General features: G+C 33.3%; 2 protein-coding genes across 3 annotated transcripts; both read left to right on the top strand.

Moving 5' to 3' along the window:
- Positions 1-3,907: 3,907 nt before the first annotated feature.
- LOC117923554 (protein MEI2-like 5) lies at positions 3,908-14,700 on the top strand. 2 transcript variants are annotated; one of them, XM_034841895.1, is made up of 13 exons: positions 3,908-4,114; positions 6,164-6,206; positions 6,299-6,442; positions 6,528-6,991; positions 8,348-8,506; positions 8,599-8,715; positions 8,814-8,965; positions 11,291-11,382; positions 11,487-12,447; positions 12,554-12,638; positions 12,728-12,796; positions 13,490-13,669; positions 13,973-14,700. In XM_034841895.1, exons 2-13 carry the CDS (start codon positions 6,176-6,178, stop codon positions 14,099-14,101), a joined length of 2,583 nt encoding a protein of 860 aa, XP_034697786.1. In that variant the 5' UTR covers positions 3,908-4,114; positions 6,164-6,175; the 3' UTR covers positions 14,102-14,700. The 2 variants fall into 2 exon arrangements, with proteins under 2 accessions (XP_034697786.1, XP_034697787.1); XM_034841896.1 differs by having other exon boundaries at positions 6,128-6,206.
- A 1,244-nt stretch (positions 14,701-15,944) lies between these two features.
- Positions 15,945-16,577, top strand: LOC117923122 (agamous-like MADS-box protein AGL62). Its single transcript, XM_034841364.1, has one exon. It carries the CDS (start codon positions 15,945-15,947, stop codon positions 16,575-16,577), a length of 633 nt encoding a protein of 210 aa, XP_034697255.1.
- The last annotated feature ends 1,018 nt before the right edge of the window (positions 16,578-17,595 follow it).

Genomic DNA, 17,595 nt, shown 5'->3' with positions numbered 1-17,595 from the left:
TTATTTGAAAACCTTAAAAAAAATATTTCAAAGGGGAACATGTTGGACCCGATCGATCCGAGATCGTAGGTTGTTATAGGATAGCAGAGAAGAGGCAGCCGTCCATGGGGGACAAGAATGATGCAGTACTTTTGGCTTAATACTTCAACTTCCTCAAACACTCAGGAATTAGCTGACCGAACAAAGCCTTTGCATTTGTGCCTGGCTTGTGCTGTGAAGTGAATGACATGGAAAAGACTTGTATGGCACTCTTATAATGCAACTTGTGCTTCTAACTTCCAACTCCACTTTCTTTTTATAATCATTTGCTTTAGGATTCTGCAAACCAAACTGTCCCTTTACTCGGGGACCCACTATTAATTTACCACCTTTTACTTTACTTGTCGAGAAAAAAAAAAGTTCAAGAAAACTATTTTATCATAAAAAAATATGAAATAAAATCGAATACGATTAAATTAAATTTAGTTATAAATTTATGAATTTTAAAATTATTTAATATTTATATGAAATTATTAAAAATAAGTCAAATAAATTTGAAATTGTATATAAAAATAATTTATTAATTTTATTTTTTTCTTTTTTTTTTATTTTATTTCATTTGCATTTTTCCTCAAAATTTACGAAAACTAAACAAACTCATTATAGTTGGAGATTTTTCTTAATAATAATTTGGAGAAAAGTTCAACGAATAGAGAAAATGTTGAAATTTCAATAAAATCTATCGTTTATTTGTAAAATTTATTTTTATAATTATTTTTATTTTTAAATCTTAAATACAAATTTTGTATTTATAATGTCATATTAACATTAAAGTTATGTTTGATTTCTAAAAAATATTATGAAAATAAAAAATAATATACTAAATAAAATGATTTTTTTATATTTGGTTGTCTTATAAAAAAAATAGTTAAAAATTTATATAAATTTCAAATTATTTAATATTTTATTGAATAATTAAAATAAACCAAATGAGTTTGAAATAATATATAAAATGGTTGATTTTAAACTTTTATTTTCTTTTCTCATATATATATATATATATATTTGAACAAAACTTAGACTAAAGTTCTATTATGATTGAGCCATCAGTCCGATTAATAAATTATGATTAATAACATTTCCAATTCAGCAACTAATCGGGTTTTGAAAAGATTCATTTTTCTTGATTCATCTAACCACTTTCGTGAATCAAAATTAAAAAATTCGAGGCTAAGTAATACCAATATTGATTGAGATTATCACTTCTTTAGAAAATATAATGCCACAAAACTTCAAATCATGGTCTCTTTACTTTACACCAAATAGAAGTTAATGCCAAGTCTAAGAGACATGGGAAAAATTAAACTCCACTTTTTCAAAAGCATGGCCTTTTAAGAAAAGGCTCATTTCCCTACTTGGGGCAGAGGTAAATTAGGCAGGTTCAACAACATGATTTTCTACCCCCCACCTTTTTTTTTCCCCTTTTTAAAAAAAAAAATAAAAAAAATCCTTAAAGTGAATAATAATTGCATTGCCAAATGGAGGGGCAATCTCGATGCATGAATGGAATTTAATAAAAAAAATAGGCATGAGTCATACTTAATTGTAGGGCCACATACTATTTCACTAAAGCACCTTAAAATAATGGATTCCACGTATTATAGTTATCGATAGTGAACAAAAATTACATTGCCAGATGAATGGATAATCTCGATTCACACGTGGAATTTGTTTAAAAAATTGGCACGAGTCATACTTAATTACAGTGTCACGTTCTATTTCATTAAAACATATTAAAATAATGAATCTCATATCTTATAGAGATATCGAAAAATATAATTAATCAGGTCATATCATGTGTATATATTATATAAACATGTCATTCTGTGACCCGTGCTATCAAATTTGTACATATCGAAAAACATAATTAATCAAATCATATGATGTGATATATATATATATATAGATGCTTTATACAAAATCTTATGTGTTATCTTATACCGTTATCTACAATTTTTTATGCATCTTAGTGTTAGTACTTATACTCAGATATAATGGTCTAAATTTTTCTACCCGATTCTATTGTTTAGATCTAATCTCATGTTTATACATTTAGTGTCATTATTTGTGCCCCATCCAGCAAAGTAAATTTTTTTATACGGTTTCAACAATCGGGATTGAAAGTTTGATAGATACCGACACAATGATGTTAAACATTAAAAATACGGTTAATTACCTAATAATGAGACCCATGCAACAACAAAATTTTCTTAGGGAATCATAAAGATTGAGGCATGATAGACTTCAATTTCAATAATTGCTTCCTTGGAAAATTTCATTAACGGGGTAAATAGGGAATGAAATATTCCAAATTCCAACTATAGACTAAATTACTTTATGATTTGGTCATTGTTTTATGCCGCTTTAATGGGTGGTACCATCACACAACAGTCCTTTGACATCATTATTCTTAAATTCAATGGCTGGGACTGTGCAGCCAAAGTCTTTTACTTTCTCCCCCCTCTCTTCACCATCAAACTACCAAAATGCCACTCATCTAATTCCATTTGGCCCCACCCTCTTTTCTCTAAGTTCTTCCTACCTATATCTTACTCTATTTCCTCCTTTTCAATGCGCGTGTCATTACTATTTTTATATTTATTAGATATTTAATTTAAAAAATGGATTATTTAGGGGTAAGTCTTGTAGCGTTCCCACTTGAGGTAACTTCCAATTAATACATCAATTTAAAAAAAAAAATTAAAATCATTTTTAAAGATATAAAATAAGTTTATGGCTTACTTTGTAAAAATAAGTAAAATAATAAAAAATACAAAAAAAATTATAATGATTTTTCAAACTCTCGTTCAAAAGATCTTCAAAATTTTAAAATTTTCAAGAAATTTCTCTAAGTCTTCTAGAACTCTTTAATTATTATTTTTTTGTTATTTTCCATTATCTCAAAGGGGAATTTTCTATTTATAGGGATGAGAATTTTATTTTGATATCATCCCTTAATTTTTTAGAAATAATTATAATATTTATTCGATTTGAATATTTATTTAATTAAATTATTTTATATGATATGTCGATATCATCCATTATTGACACATGATAATTAATAAATGAAACAAAAAAAATAAAATTTATCTCCTTGTAATCTGGATCGAAGGATTTAACTCATTTTTAGAAATTCTAGTAATTTTAATAATAAAAATTTTATTTATTTTATAGTTGCTTTTAACTTAAATTAGTTCAACTTTTTCTTCTTATATTTGATTTTGTAACATTTAAAACTTTGTCCTGTATCATCTTCTAAATTTGATATTAGACTCGTAACTTGTAAAACCCAAATTTGTGAGGAGTTATAATTTTGATGATTAATTTATTAATAATTAAATACCAAAATAAAAATAAAAATAAAATAAATGGAAATTCACCCATATGGTTAGTAATTAAAAAAAATTTAATATCAGATTTACTTTTCTTTATAAGTTTAACATCTCATATTAGTGCCAATTTTTTTTCAATTAAATAGTAATTTATTTATTTTCCTTATTTTTATAAAACAAATATGGTAAAATATTGAAAATTTAGAAGATGGGAAAGAAATAAGTAAATACCCATAATTTAATTCTAAAAAGTATTTCAGAAATTGAGACAATAATATATCTGATATAATTTTGTTAATTTCGAAAATGCCATTGATGAGACTGATGGGTGTGTTGCGTGACCAACCGCAAGAGTGGCAATGAGGTAATTAAGAGAAAGAACAGGGGTAAATACGGACAATGCTAGATTATAATAATCCAAGTCCAAAATCCAAGAAAAAAAAGGGAAAAAAAAAGAAAAGAAGAAGAGTAGATTCCAAAAATAAAAGGGGGGAAGAGAGACTCTGTTGGTTTGTGATGTGCCTGCGGACACCAAAAAAGATTTAAATAGAGTTGAATCTCCCTCTCTCTCTCTCTCTCTCTCTCTCTCTCTCCCTGGTTCCCTTCTTCCTCTCAATCATTCTATGTTCTTTTCACTTCTTTTTCGCCCAGTCGTCGTCATCATCCTCTGTCCCAGGAGAGAGAGTATTCGACCGTTTCCTTATCGACTACTCAGTTCTAGGGTTCGCTGACTTGGATTCTAGGTACCTACGATCTCTATTTATTTTTATTTTTTTGTGAGGGATTGGGTTTTCTTTGTTTGATTGTGTAATGCGAAATTCTGTTTCTGTTGGATTGTATTTGTAGGGCTCGATCCAAATGGCTACCTTATAAGTTTTAGTTTGGGATTTTTTTTTTGAAAGTGTAATAGTGTTGGAATTTGGGATTTTTAGTGCGGTTTGTGAAAGGTGATTTATTTTAGGCATTTCCTGGGCAAATTTCAGTGGGTGTTTGTTGTGTTGGCTGTCAATGATTTTGTTGAAATTGGGGCGATCTTCTTTTCTTTTCTTTTTGTGGTGGAGCAGAAGTTGAGTTTTTGTTATTGGGTTGATGTTGTTCACTTTAGTTGATAGTGAAATGACCCATCGTATTTATAAAATTCTCCTTTTCTCTTTCGTTTGATGATATTTGGTGTTCTTTCTATTTTTTATTTTTTATTTTGGATGGTCTGGTGGGTTGCATGCATTTATACTTGTGATTCGGATTTATTCTTTTTGTACGTATCTGGGTTTCACATGCTTTATATTTGATGAACCAAGTATGCTGTGGCGTTAATTCCTGAAATATATACATAGTCACTAACTTTCCCTATGGAAAAGTTGGCCCTAGACACTTTAATGGAAGAATCAAGGGTGTTGGATTGTGGGAGTTCTGTTTTGATTCATTGAAAATTTTGGACTGGTTTGCATTCGTAATTGTGTTTGGTAATTTCACTACTTCATTAGTTTTTGAGAAAAATTTGTAATGCAGGCTGACCTCGTTTGTGGCTTCACTGAATGGCAGTACTTTAACCTGGACAGTGAAGTTGTGTTTGAATTCCTTAAACTCTGGGAATCATTATAATTTGTTATGGGGCTTATTGGCGTCCATGATAACTGAATTTACTGAAAACGTGGCGTATGGTCTGACCATGAGAATAGAGTTTATTGCAAAAATGGTTTTTTGTTGTTATCCTTATGAGGCCTATCTCCTCCTACCCACGAGAATGTAATTTTTTGGAAATAAGGTGTTATTGTGTATTAGTGGTGAAGCAGATGCCATCTAGTTAGCATGGTCTTCTGATGGAAGAGGCAGGAGGAAAGGTCAAAAGGCGGCTCCTCTGCTGCTTGGCTCACTCCGTATGGAAAGAGCATAGTGGAAGAGTGTTTGAGGAGGAATTTTCTGGTGGAAGCTTGAGGAAAGTTTTTATATGTGGATGATTGGGGTCGGTATGGATAGGAGGCAATCTTTCCTGCAACATGTTGGAAATGTAGGATACAATTGCTAGATTGAGCTGTGGGGACCTTTCTGTGGTCTTGTTTTAATTGCCAACTTTTCATACTTTGTTTTTGTTTTGTGTCCCTTTTTGATGTAACCTGATGTTGCATTTTCTGGGGTCGTGGTCTTATTGACATTTATTTTCCTAAGGCAATTGAAATTTGTTTGAATTATAGGTTTTACTTATGTATGTCTGTGTTATATTTTGGCACCAAAATATTATTATTTCTTTTGATTTATGCTATGATAAAATAAATACTATGCATACTGAAATCAAGTTGGCCTACCAATCTAGTTTTTAGGGTTTGTGAGGTTTCAACAATGTTACATGGAGTAGCTCAAAATCCCACAAACCCTAAGGACTAAATTGGTAGACCAAATTAATTTCATTAGGAGTCTTTTTTTTTTTCCTTTCTTTTTTCTGTTTGACTCCCTTTTCTAAGCATTTGTTGCATTTTATAACCTATAGCATTGTTCCTAAAGAAACTCAAGTTACCAAGCCTAGACTCCATGTTACTGTCAAAGCCTCACAAACCCTAAAGACTAAATTAGTAGACCAAATTGGTTTCAATGCCAGTCCTTTTTTTCTTTTATTTATTTATTATTTATTTTTCTTTTCTAAACACTTCTATATTCTCTCTTCCTCAAATTCATCAGTCTTGAGTAATAGGTGAAAAATAAGTTACTTAAATTTGAGTGCAAATGTCATTTTCTTTGCTTATTTTTTTTTAACCTATTAGGAATTTGTCTTCTACTTTTCCTGTTAATTTTAATAGGAAGCTGATGACATGGAGCGGTCTTCAGACCATTCATCTTCGGGTAATTCTCAAAGTCATCTCCCATTATTTTATAGATATTAAAAATTGAAATACATTTTATGATTGATAATTCATGTGAACAATGAATTTTAGGTCCTTCCAAGATTCCATATGTGAGTATTCCTAAGGCAGTGGGAAGTGGTGCATGGGGGATGCGACCTGGATCTGATGGTTACAACGCATCAAATGATGCTACCCTTTTCTCATGCTCATTACCTGTTCTTCCACATGAAAAGTGTATGTGACAACTAAATTAAGGTTCCATATATCCCTATTTATCATGGAAAATAATTAAATTAGGTCTTTTTGCTCCAAAATGCAGTGAACTTAAATGATACCGAACATTGTTGTCAGTCTATTGATGATGCTGGATTAGATAAACTCCAACAAGATGTGGAGGCTGGCGAGTCACTTGAGGATGATGGAATTCATGCTATTGGAAGCTTGCTTCCTGATGATGAGGATGAGCTTTTAGCTGGAATAATGGATGATTTTGACCTTAGTGGATTGTCTAATCCAATGGAGGATGTGGAAGAGTATGATCTTTTTGGCAGTGGAGGAGGCATGGAGTTGGAAATTGATCCACAGGAGAGTCTGAACATGGGTATGGCAAAGGTGAGCTTATCTGATGGTGTTGTTGGGAATGGCTTGGCTCATTATGGTCTTCCAAATGGCTCGGGAACTGTTGCGGGGGAACATCCATATGGGGAGCATCCTTCTAGGACGTTATTTGTTCGTAATATCAATAGTAATGTTGAGGATTCAGAACTGAGAACTCTTTTTGAGGTAATTCAGATTAGGTGGGCTCAATGCCTTGATCACTGCCTTTGGTTAACATATCTTCTACACTATTTTGTTGCTATTCAACCTTTTTTTTATAGGTAACATTTTCTATATTTGCTATTTACTTTATTTTAAGTTTATTTATGTTTCATGCATAGAACATGTAAAATGGATAATAATTAACCTGGTTAGACCCTGCCTCGGTGGCAAGCGGTCACAGTGGAAAAGGGGAGGCTCCAGATTCAAATTCATGTAGCAAAAATCTAAAAGAAAAATGACATGACCCTGGTTTGCTAATTAGATATATATTTATGACAGTTTTTAAAGAATTTCAAACTCATTTTGGTTAGCATTGTGATCTCATGGCTTGCTTTTGTTTCCATTACACAATTATGGCACATGTGGTTCTGAAGATCAGGACCGTGTTAATTTGACTTATCTGAGTAAAAATGCAGATTGTGATGAAATTAATTCAAAATTTTAATGTTTTAGGAATTTTGTTTTTATTTATTTATTTTTCTTCTTAATGTAGCTCCTGTTGCTCTATCTATATCACCGTTCTCGTATAAATTTCTGGCCAAATATAAGAATCTATTAATGTTTTGGAAATTATATCTTATTCTACTTTATTTTTTGTGAAATCTATCACTTTTCAATCTTTATTAGCTGTTATGCTTGTTAAATACAAGTTGAATACTCTCATAAATCGACCTTTTGGGGTTATTAAGCCACTAGATAGTAGATACCAGTTATCCTGCTGTTCATCTGTTGTCATTGCTTCTTCTTGTAACTTATCTTTATTGAATGGACTGTTCCTTAGCTACTTCCATTATGATCTACATGTTTGAGCTGTGTAAAATTTTCTGCTTAATCTGTTGTATGATATCGAGCATTGGTCAACTCAGAATATGAATTGGTTTCATGTGAATGGCTAAGTTAAGCAACAGTTGGCACAAAAAAAAAATCTGAAAATATACCTGATCGTTAAAAAAAATAAATGAACTGAAAATATATGGAAGAATTAGCAGCATGAGTCTAAAAGTACGGATTCAGTGAATTTTATTTTATTTAATATTTTTTTTCATGGACCACTCAATGAAAATTTTCATTTCATAAAAGCAGTAACACAGAATTATCTAAAACTATATTTCTTGTTAACTGTTTAGCACGTACATCAGTCAGGTGGGCCCCAAGCTTCCATTGTAATCTTTGCATACCAGATATTAGGTGCTTAAGTACCTAGTGATGTCTGAATATACCCAGATTCTACAGTTCTTTATTTCATATTCATGTACTAGCATTTTGTTATCTTTAGTACACAAATAATTGTCCTAGTTGATGAACCTTTTCTTTTGGTAGCAATATGGCGCGATCAGAACTTTGTACACTGCATGTAAACATAGGGGCTTTGTGATGATATCTTACTATGACATCCGTGCTGCGCGAACTGCTATGCGTGCATTACAAAACAAGCCATTGCGACGGAGGAAACTAGACATTCACTTTTCAATTCCGAAGGTTCAAAACTGACGTTCAGCCACTTGTAAGTCATTTTTGACTTTCAAACCATCTTTATACTCATGTTTTTTCCTTTTCTTGCCTACCACCAGGATAACCCATCTGACAAGGATGTTAACCAAGGAACTCTGGTAGTTTTTAATTTGGATCCATCAGTTTCAAATGATGATCTCCGCCAAATATTTGGGGCTTATGGGGAGGTTAAAGAGGTGATAAATTTAATTGCCTTTTCAATTATTTATTCCTTTCTTCATTTTCCTTGCTTCATGCAATTCTTTGTAATCTATTGTTCATGTCATAAAAGCAGATAAGGGAAACACCACACAAGAGGCATCATAAATTCATTGAATTTTATGATGTTAGAGCTGCAGAAGCAGCACTTAGGTCATTAAATAGGAGTGACATAGCCGGCAAACGCATAAAGCTTGAACCTAGTCGCCCTGGCGGAGCACGTCGAAAGTGCGTATTGTTATTCTTAATTTTCTTGTTTTCTAATGCTACTACAACCTGTTCAAGATATGTGTTTCTCATTTGATAGGATTCTGCTCTCCCTTACAAAGTTTATTCCCTAATTTTGTATTTCCATAATAATCATGTTGAAAATTTACAACATATTTTAAAAAATCTTGGTTTTGTTTTGCATCAGAATCTGTGATGATTTTCTCCTAATTCAAAGATATAGTTTATATATATTGTACCTCAAGTTCTGCTGGGACTGTGTTAGTAGATTGAGGAGTGGAAGGATTTAATAGACACTTGCTGGGACATTGAAGGAGTACAATAGTAGAATCATTTCTTTCTTATCTCTTGCACTATAGCATATTTTTAGTTTACAGGGATCCCTGTTTTCTTGACTTGATCGGCTTTTAATTCGGTCACTTCAGATTCAATTTGGGCATCATACTGATACAGGGCCTCCCTGAGGTCTCTCATCTTTGGGTTCCCATATTTTTGTGGAGGATACATTTCTTATCGCATGCAACTTTCTAATGAACACAGAATCTAAGGAGATTATGCTGCTTTTGAAACCTGTAAAGAATACGTTCGGTAATATTATCTGTAGTCTCATAGAAATCATAGTTAGGAAAAGTATAAACATAGATTTTGTTCAAGCATCAGGGAGATGGCTGAGGATCTTGGGGAAGGATATGCTAGCAAAGATATTGAAAGCATGCAAGGCTATATTTTTTCAGACTAGAGATTTTTTTAGTTAAACATGGCAAGGAAATTTTAATCAAGAAGAAAATAATGACTTCTGTAAACACATGGGAAAAATTGATTTTGCTTGGGTATCTTAGTTGTTAATAAATTGTTTGATTTTTGGACATGTTTTTATGCTACCTATAAGCACTAACAAAAGAGCAGCATCTAGAGCTGTTTTAATTGTCATATATGGTTGAATTCAAAAGTCATCAATATAAGTTACTGGGATTTGTGCAGCAAAGCTGACACAGTGAGATATAATTTTTCAAAACTAGTTTGGCTCCTTTCTACTAATGTTTAACGTGGGTATTTAGTCTTAGGAAGCTTATGGATATCTAGTAGAGAAGATAAATGATGTATAAGTGATTTTCACTAACTTAGGGAAAGCACTCAATTAGTGTTTTTTTTTAATAATTAATGATGTGGGTTATGGGAAAGGAGTAGCAATACATTGACATTATTAGACATCTAGAGGAGAATGGTAATTATTTTGGTTCAGTTTAGGTGGATATCACATTGGTGTGACTTCATGATATAATGTTATCAGTGTAGCCAGAAAAATTTAAATGGAAAATCCTACAAAACTGAAAGAAGACAAGTTCCAGTTCATGGGAACAATTTAGAGAAAGCACTCATTTAGTGTTTTTTTATAATTAATGATGTGGGCTAAGGGAAAGGAGTAGCAGTACATGGACATTATTAGGCACCTAGAGGAGAATGGTAATTATTTTGGTTCAGTCTAGGTGGATATCACATTGGTGTGACTACATAATATGATGTGATTAGTGTAGCCAGAAAATTTTAAATTGAAAATACTACAAAACTGAAAGAAGACATGCTCCACTTTATGGGAACAATTTTTGACAACCAAGAATGAAAGCCCTAATGGGTTATGAGCTATGATGGTGGACGTTTTTCCAGATTAATGAATTGCATGTTGGATGCTCATGTGCACAATGCCCAATGAACCATTTTCAATAGCTGTTTGGACTCCTCTATCTGAGAGTCTTAACCTTCATTTACTTGAACATGCTGAAGTACTTGTGTATATTTTTTTGTTAAAGGTTTTAGTGTGTTCTATTATTTTCATTATTATTTTACTCTCTGATTTTCTGCACAGGCGCACAAACTCAAGTAACCCAATATAGAATACTCACACATACACATATCTCCTGTCCTGATGTCCAGATATGGAATCATTGATGCATTAATTATCAATTTCAGAGAAGGTTTTAATATTTCTTTTCAAGGAGCATTTCTTTTGCTCTGTTGTTCAAATGTTTTTTCATATGTAACCTTTGTTTTATGTGGGAGTTTATAGAGCAATCTTTGATAGAAACATAGTGTGGTTTTTGGTTCCACTTCTACCAGTTGGCAATAAATACATTTTTATAGAACTACCAGTTCTATAGAAAAGTACAGATCTATCAAGCATCATCATTATCATCCATCTCAAATATGTGATTATTAGACAGAGTTTTAATTCTTATATGCTGCAGCTTAATTTCGTATTTTCATTTTTCTTTATTTATTGCTTATAAACTGTTAAAATTATCTAACTGCTGTGCTCTGTGTCTTTAGCTTGATGTTGCAACTGAATCAGGAGCTTGAACAAGATGAATCTCGGAGTTTCCGACATCATGTGGGTTCTCCAATGGCCAACTCTCCTCCAGGTAATTCCTTTGTGAGCATGCATATATTGAGTCAAGATATTTTGGTTCTGTTCATATTGTAAACACAAATTTTCATGGTAGCTAAGGCCAGACATTTATGACAGGTAGCTGGGCGCAGTTCAACAGCCCTATTGAACACAGTCCTTTGCAATCTCTTAGTAAATCCCCTGGTTTCAGGACTGTGAGCCCAACGACTAGCAACCATTTACCTGGATTAGCTTCAATTCTGAATTCTCAAATATCAAATTCAGTGAAGGTTGCACCTATTGGCAAGGACCAAGGAAGGGGTATTCATGTAGAAAATATATTCAACAACACAAATTCAAACCATGGAACTGCTTTCCAACAGTCTCATTCATTTTCTGAGCCAAATTTGGGCCCATATCCTGGTAATGGGTCCTCTTTTGGTGCTTCAACTTCAAATGGATCTGGAATTGAGACGTTATCTGGGCCACAATTTCTTTGGGGAAGTCCAGCTCCTTACTCAGAGCACACAAATTCTTCAGCCTGGCAACCACCATCTATGGGGCATCCATTTGCATCCAATGGACAGGGCCGTGGCTTTCCATACTCTGGGCGGCATGGTTCTTTCCTTGGTTCATCCCGACACCACCACCATCATCACGTTGGATCTGCTCCATCAGGTGTTCCATTAGAGAGGCACTTTGGTTACTTCCCAGAATCACCAGAAGCGTCATTCATGACTCCTGTTGCTTTTGGAGGCATGGGATTGGCCCACAATGATGGAAGTTTCATGTTGAATATGAGTGCTCGTGCTGGCATGAATGCTGGCATTTCTATTCCAGCAAACATGTCTGAAAGTGGTTCTGCCAATTTTAGAATGATTTCTTCTCCAAGGCTTAGCCCCATGTTCCCAGGTAATGGTCCATTTCCAGGTCTGGCACCCTCCAACATAGAGGGTTTAGCTGATCGTGGACGGAGTCGGTGGGTTGAGAATAATGGGAACCAGATAGATAGCAAGAAGCAATTTCAGCTTGACTTGGATAAAATTCTCAATGGGGAAGATACTCGGACAACTCTTATGATTAAAAATATTCCCAATAAGTATGAGCAACCTTTATAATCCTTGTTATTTGTGAATTAACAACTAGATATTTAGTTTATTGGAATCTTAATCATGAAATTATCTTCTTAATTTGTCCCATTCAAGGTACACCTCAAAGATGTTGCTAGCTGCTATTGATGAAAATCACAGGGGTACTTATGATTTCCTTTATCTGCCGATTGACTTTAAGGTAATTTTCAATTATGAGCATTTGAGAGAAGTTTTTGCGATTTCTTTGAGTTAAATGCAACTGATGCTCATTCCCATTCGTGGCTGCAGAATAAATGCAATGTGGGCTACGCATTTATCAATATGCTGTCTCCTTCGCACATTATCCCGTTCTATCAGGTTTTATACTTTTCTTTATTTAGCCGTGAATTCTTGTAGTTGGTTATTTGTTTTAGTTTTTGCTTCTGAACTGTGGTTTTTTTTTTTTTTTTTTTTTCTTTTTGATATCTTCTTTTCTTGAATGAATCATTGTGCTGTGTATGGTTAACATTGTTTTCTACTCCTGCAAGTCTTAGGGCCTCATTGGAAAATTTTATCAATAATAGCTTTTTATTCATTTAAAACAGAAAACAGTTTTTTAAAGCATGTTTGACCAACTATTGATAGAAAACAGTTTTTTTGAAAATTTATTCTGAAAACAGATTTTTTTTAAAACAAATTTTACGTGTTTTTAGTTGTTTTTTGTAGAGTGTTTTGTGTAACAATTGAAAGTTTGGATAATACTTTGTGAACTTTTATATTGTAGATAAAGTATACAACATCTTCATGAAGAATAAACCAAGAAACCGTTTTTCATGAGTCCCAAACAGAATTTTGTTCCTCAAAACAATTGAGAACTGTTTCTACGAACAGTGTTCAATATTGTTTTTCAAGAATAGTTTTTGAATGCGTTTCCAAACAGGCTCTTAGTTTTATATTATACATTAACTGAATTCTAGCATTATTCCTCATGAACAGAAAAGAAAGACACTTCACTAATGAATACTTGAAGATAAAGCTGTATTATCTACTTTTTGTTTCTAATTTATGCAGGCTTTTAATGGTAAGAAGTGGGAGAAATTCAATAGTGAGAAAGTTGCTTCCTTGGCATATGCTAGAATCCAGGGAAAGGCTGCCCTAGTCACACATTTCCAGAATTCAAGCTTGATGAATGAAGATAAACGCTGTCGGCCAATTCTCTTCCACTCCGAGGGTCCAGAAGCTGGTGATCAGGTAACATAATTAATCACTGAATAAGAGATTATGCACTATAATAGTGGTTTAATTTTTCTGCTTTGCCATATCATCATTGCAAATATTGAATTGTTTTTTATTTTTTTATTTTTAATTTGGCATGCTGGTGCTTCCATTAATGTATACTTCTGTCAAATTAATGTTGCCTGTAGATCTATGTTAATATCAGAATGGGATTATATTTTGATGATAAAGCATATAAAAATAGCATTTGCCCTTGTTGTCTAATCAGTGGCAAATAATGAAGTATTTCTTGACATGAGCATTCTTATGTCACTGTAGATCATCCAGGAACATTTGCCCTCCAACAGTTTGAACATCCAGGTTCCTCAGCCGAATGGGTCACAAATAGGTGATACTCCGGAAAGCCCTGAAATGGTTCTTTTGTGTGAGAAGCCAGAGAAGAGTTGACGATGTCTTGGAGCAGATATGCACTTAGCCCAAGCTCATGGTGTGGCTGTAAAGGCAACGGTTGCGTAAATAATTGTGTAAAAGAATTAGGAAGAGATGACCCAAGAAAAGTGTGCAGATTTTGTTATGTAGTTTTGTGTCCCATATCATTTTGGTAGAAAGCTTTTGAAGTAGCAGGAGTATTTTGTAGTTGAAGAGCAGGCCAGTGGTGAGGAATGGAGGATGATAAGGTGAAGCATAGAGGTGGAACTGACTTTTGTCAACTGCTGAATGTGTCACCAATATGTGCACGATTTCCATTGTGCTCTGAACTCCATGTTGGAGTCATTTCCCTTTTTCCCTTTTTCCCTTTTATTTTGTCTTTTTTGTTCCTCGTTGGGTAGAAGCTCAATGCGCTGCATATATGGTGTTTATATGGGTGAATGTAATTGAGGGTTGAACTTTTAGAATTGGTGATCAAGGAAGGGGGTATTCACACAAATGTATATAGGGGAAGACAAACAGAGACAAACTGCCTTTTTTTTTTTCTCTCTCCATTAATTTGTCTTGTTTATTAGTATTCTTGACATGGAATGGCAATTATGTATTTATTAGTGTTCTTTTGCCATAAATATTTTATTTTTTTTCCATAAATATTATTTGTTACTAAAAGTAACTTTTAGCTACAAATTTTTTATTCATTGGTAAATATTTTTAGTTATAAACTTGCTACAATTATGAAAATCCAACTTTTTGTCATAAAAACATTTGTTGCAAAATATTGTATTTGGTGTATGGTATTATCATTTTTTAAAGTATTTTTTTATTCATTTGTAATTAAAAATTATGCTTTTATTAAAATGTTAATATTCATAATTTATTAAAATCTATTTATCTTTAATTCATTTATAATTGGGAATCTATTTCTTATTTTTGATAAAAGATTTGAATTGAATTTAATTTGATTCTTAATATAAATTTAACACTCATTTTTTTTTTTTTTATAAAATCAAAATATTTTTTTTAATTAACAACTAAAATTATTTATCTAAGTAAGTTTATTTTCTTTGAAGATTGTTTTCAAAGTAATTAACTATGCACGGTTATTTTAAAGAAAATAATAATTTGAAATTTAAAATAGATTTAAGAAACAAATTTTGAAAAACAAATCAACAAGTAAGGATTAAAATATTATTGGTGATTAGATTCTATGAAAATATTGCATGAAAATTTTAACAAAAAAATATGAATATCCATATATATAGTATTTTAAAATATTTGTAATTTTATAATATCTATTAAAATAGTATTATTCTTTTTTAACAAAAAATATAGTTTATTATTTTAATTAAAATATTCATATTCATATTTATTAAAAATTATTTATTTTTAATTCATCTTTAATTGCAAAGCTATTTTTTTTAATAAAATTTAAATTAAATTTGATTTGATTATTAATATAAATTAAATGCACACTTTTTTTAAAAATAAAAATAAAAAAATAAAAATCATTTTTAAAACAATTGAAATTATTTATCTAAATAAGTTTTTTCTTTTTAAACTATTGCTAAAATTAACTTATTAGTGTTGGTTTAGATACACATTTTATTTTTTATTTTTAAAAATAAAAAATAATTTTGAATAAAAAATATAGTAACTTTTAATTATGAACTTAATTATTTTAAAATTCTAAAATTTTAAAATTAGATTTTGGCAACGTTCTAAATTTAGAAATAGTAACTAGCTTTTACAGAATATTTTTTGGAAGATATCGTTTAACGGTAACAAATCCCAGCTATAAATCCATCAAGAACGGAAGTGGAGCTCAATAATGGAAGTGGCAAACGTAAACTCTCGGAAGAACATGGGGAGAAAGAAGATTGAAATAAGAAAGATTGAGAAGAAAAGCTCCTTGGAGGTCACCTTCTCCAAGCGTCGAACTGGTCTCTTCAAGAAGGCCGGCGAGCTCTGCGTTCTGTGCGGTGCTGAGGCCGCCGTCATCGTCTTCTCTCCGGGCGGGAGGGCCTTCGTCTTCGGTCACCCCACCGCGGACGCTGTCATCGATCGCTTCCTCGGGCGCGACACCGACACCAGCTCACGTGGGGTTGTTCCAGCGGAACAAGTGGTGCATGGGCAGGTTCAGAGGCAATACTTGGAGGCTGTGGGGAGGTCGGAAGTGAAGGAGGAGGGTGGGTTTTGGTGGGACGGCCCCATTGAGAACATGGGGTTGAATGAACTGGAGCAGTTCAAGGGTTCCCTTGAGAAGCTGCGGGAGAAGGTGGCGGATCGAGTGGCGGTGATGACCTTGATGATGGTGATGGAGAGCGAGAGCGGTGCCGGTCCTTCGTCCACTACCATGGTTGAATATGCAGCGCCACCCCAGGAGTATAATTCTTCTGCTGTTCTCCATGCCCGTGATTTGGCTGCTGATAGTCATAGCCAAGCTGTTCCTCAGGGTTTCGATTTTGGGTTCGGTTTCGATGAACCCCGTTTCTGATGATCACACGTCACTACGACACTACTACATTCCTTTGATTTTTTTCTCTCCAAGATTTAGGGCAGATAGAAGTATAGAACCTGGTCCTTATTACATTTTTAATGACACTTTTCTCTGTAATTAGATGATGATATGTACGTTGCAATTTGTGGTCCTTGTTACATCATAATGTTGTTTAATGAAGCTCTGCTTGGAATGGTCTCATTTCGTTTTATGATGAACTGAAAAGCTCGCCTATATATAACCTTCTGATCCTAGGCTTACCGTGTTCATTTCTTGAGCACGGTCGCATCATATGATATCTAGATATCTACTCAAGGGAGAAGCTAAGGCAGCATGGTAAAAATTGGAGGGTCAGCCTAGTTGGGTGGGGTTGTGTTGTGTTGTGTTGTGTTTTTGCCGATATTAGTGGACTGGTCCGTTCTAAGAATGCGACATGTCATGTGGGACACAAGTCTAACCACGTTGTAATAGGATTGCCTGCCATGTCCTTTTGTGAGGGAATGGTTCCATCTCCCTGGTCCAGAGAGTTGAAACTACAAGCACAGGTGGGCTTGGAAATGCACTTGACAGCATCTCGATGATGTGCCCCTGGCCCCCTACCAACCGATTGACAGTTTCTTGTGTAATTTTTTATCGTTGAAAGCATCAAATAAAATGGAAAATGACACTGGGAATGAAGCAAGCTTGGTCTCCATTTTTTCTTTTTATATAAGATGACTCTGACATCCTGCCATGTTAATGAGATAATCGTAGTATAAGTCATCATAAACCAGCCCCAGTTTTGCAAAGCAGGGGCTGTAATCGATTCCAAGATTCCAAGTGACCTTTGTGGGAAATTTATAATCATTTGAAGCTAGAGATGTTGTCACAGGAGCAGAGAAATTAATTTCCATTTGAAGGTCAAGGGGAGTTGAAGGGCATCCACCTGCATTTCAAATTGCCTAAAGCTTTCTTCTGTGCAGAGCTCCTCAGATGTGGTTCACACTTGTGTCTAGAGAAAATGCTCACTTGTCGC

The sequence above is a fragment of the Vitis riparia genome, chromosome 10, assembly GCF_004353265.1.
Source record: "Vitis riparia cultivar Riparia Gloire de Montpellier isolate 1030 chromosome 10, EGFV_Vit.rip_1.0, whole genome shotgun sequence".
NCBI classification, from domain to species: Eukaryota; Viridiplantae; Streptophyta; class Magnoliopsida; order Vitales; family Vitaceae; genus Vitis; species Vitis riparia.
Note: the sequence above shows the minus strand (reverse complement) of the source record. Positions and strands in the feature narration are given on the sequence as shown.

Excerpts from the sequence above, each read along its gene's own strand:
- LOC117923554 (XM_034841895.1), top strand. The coding sequence starts at position 6,176 with ATGGAGCGGTCTTCAGACCATTCATCTTCGG. Across the intron at positions 12,639-12,727 it reads ATCTGCCGATTGACTTTAAG|AATAAATGCAATGTGGGCTA; the intron begins GTAATTTTCAAT and ends TCGTGGCTGCAG. Across the intron at positions 12,797-13,489 it reads ACATTATCCCGTTCTATCAG|GCTTTTAATGGTAAGAAGTG; the intron begins GTTTTATACTTT and ends TAATTTATGCAG.
- LOC117923122 (XM_034841364.1), top strand. The coding sequence starts at position 15,945 with ATGGGGAGAAAGAAGATTGAAATAAGAAAGATTGAGAAGAAAAGCTCC.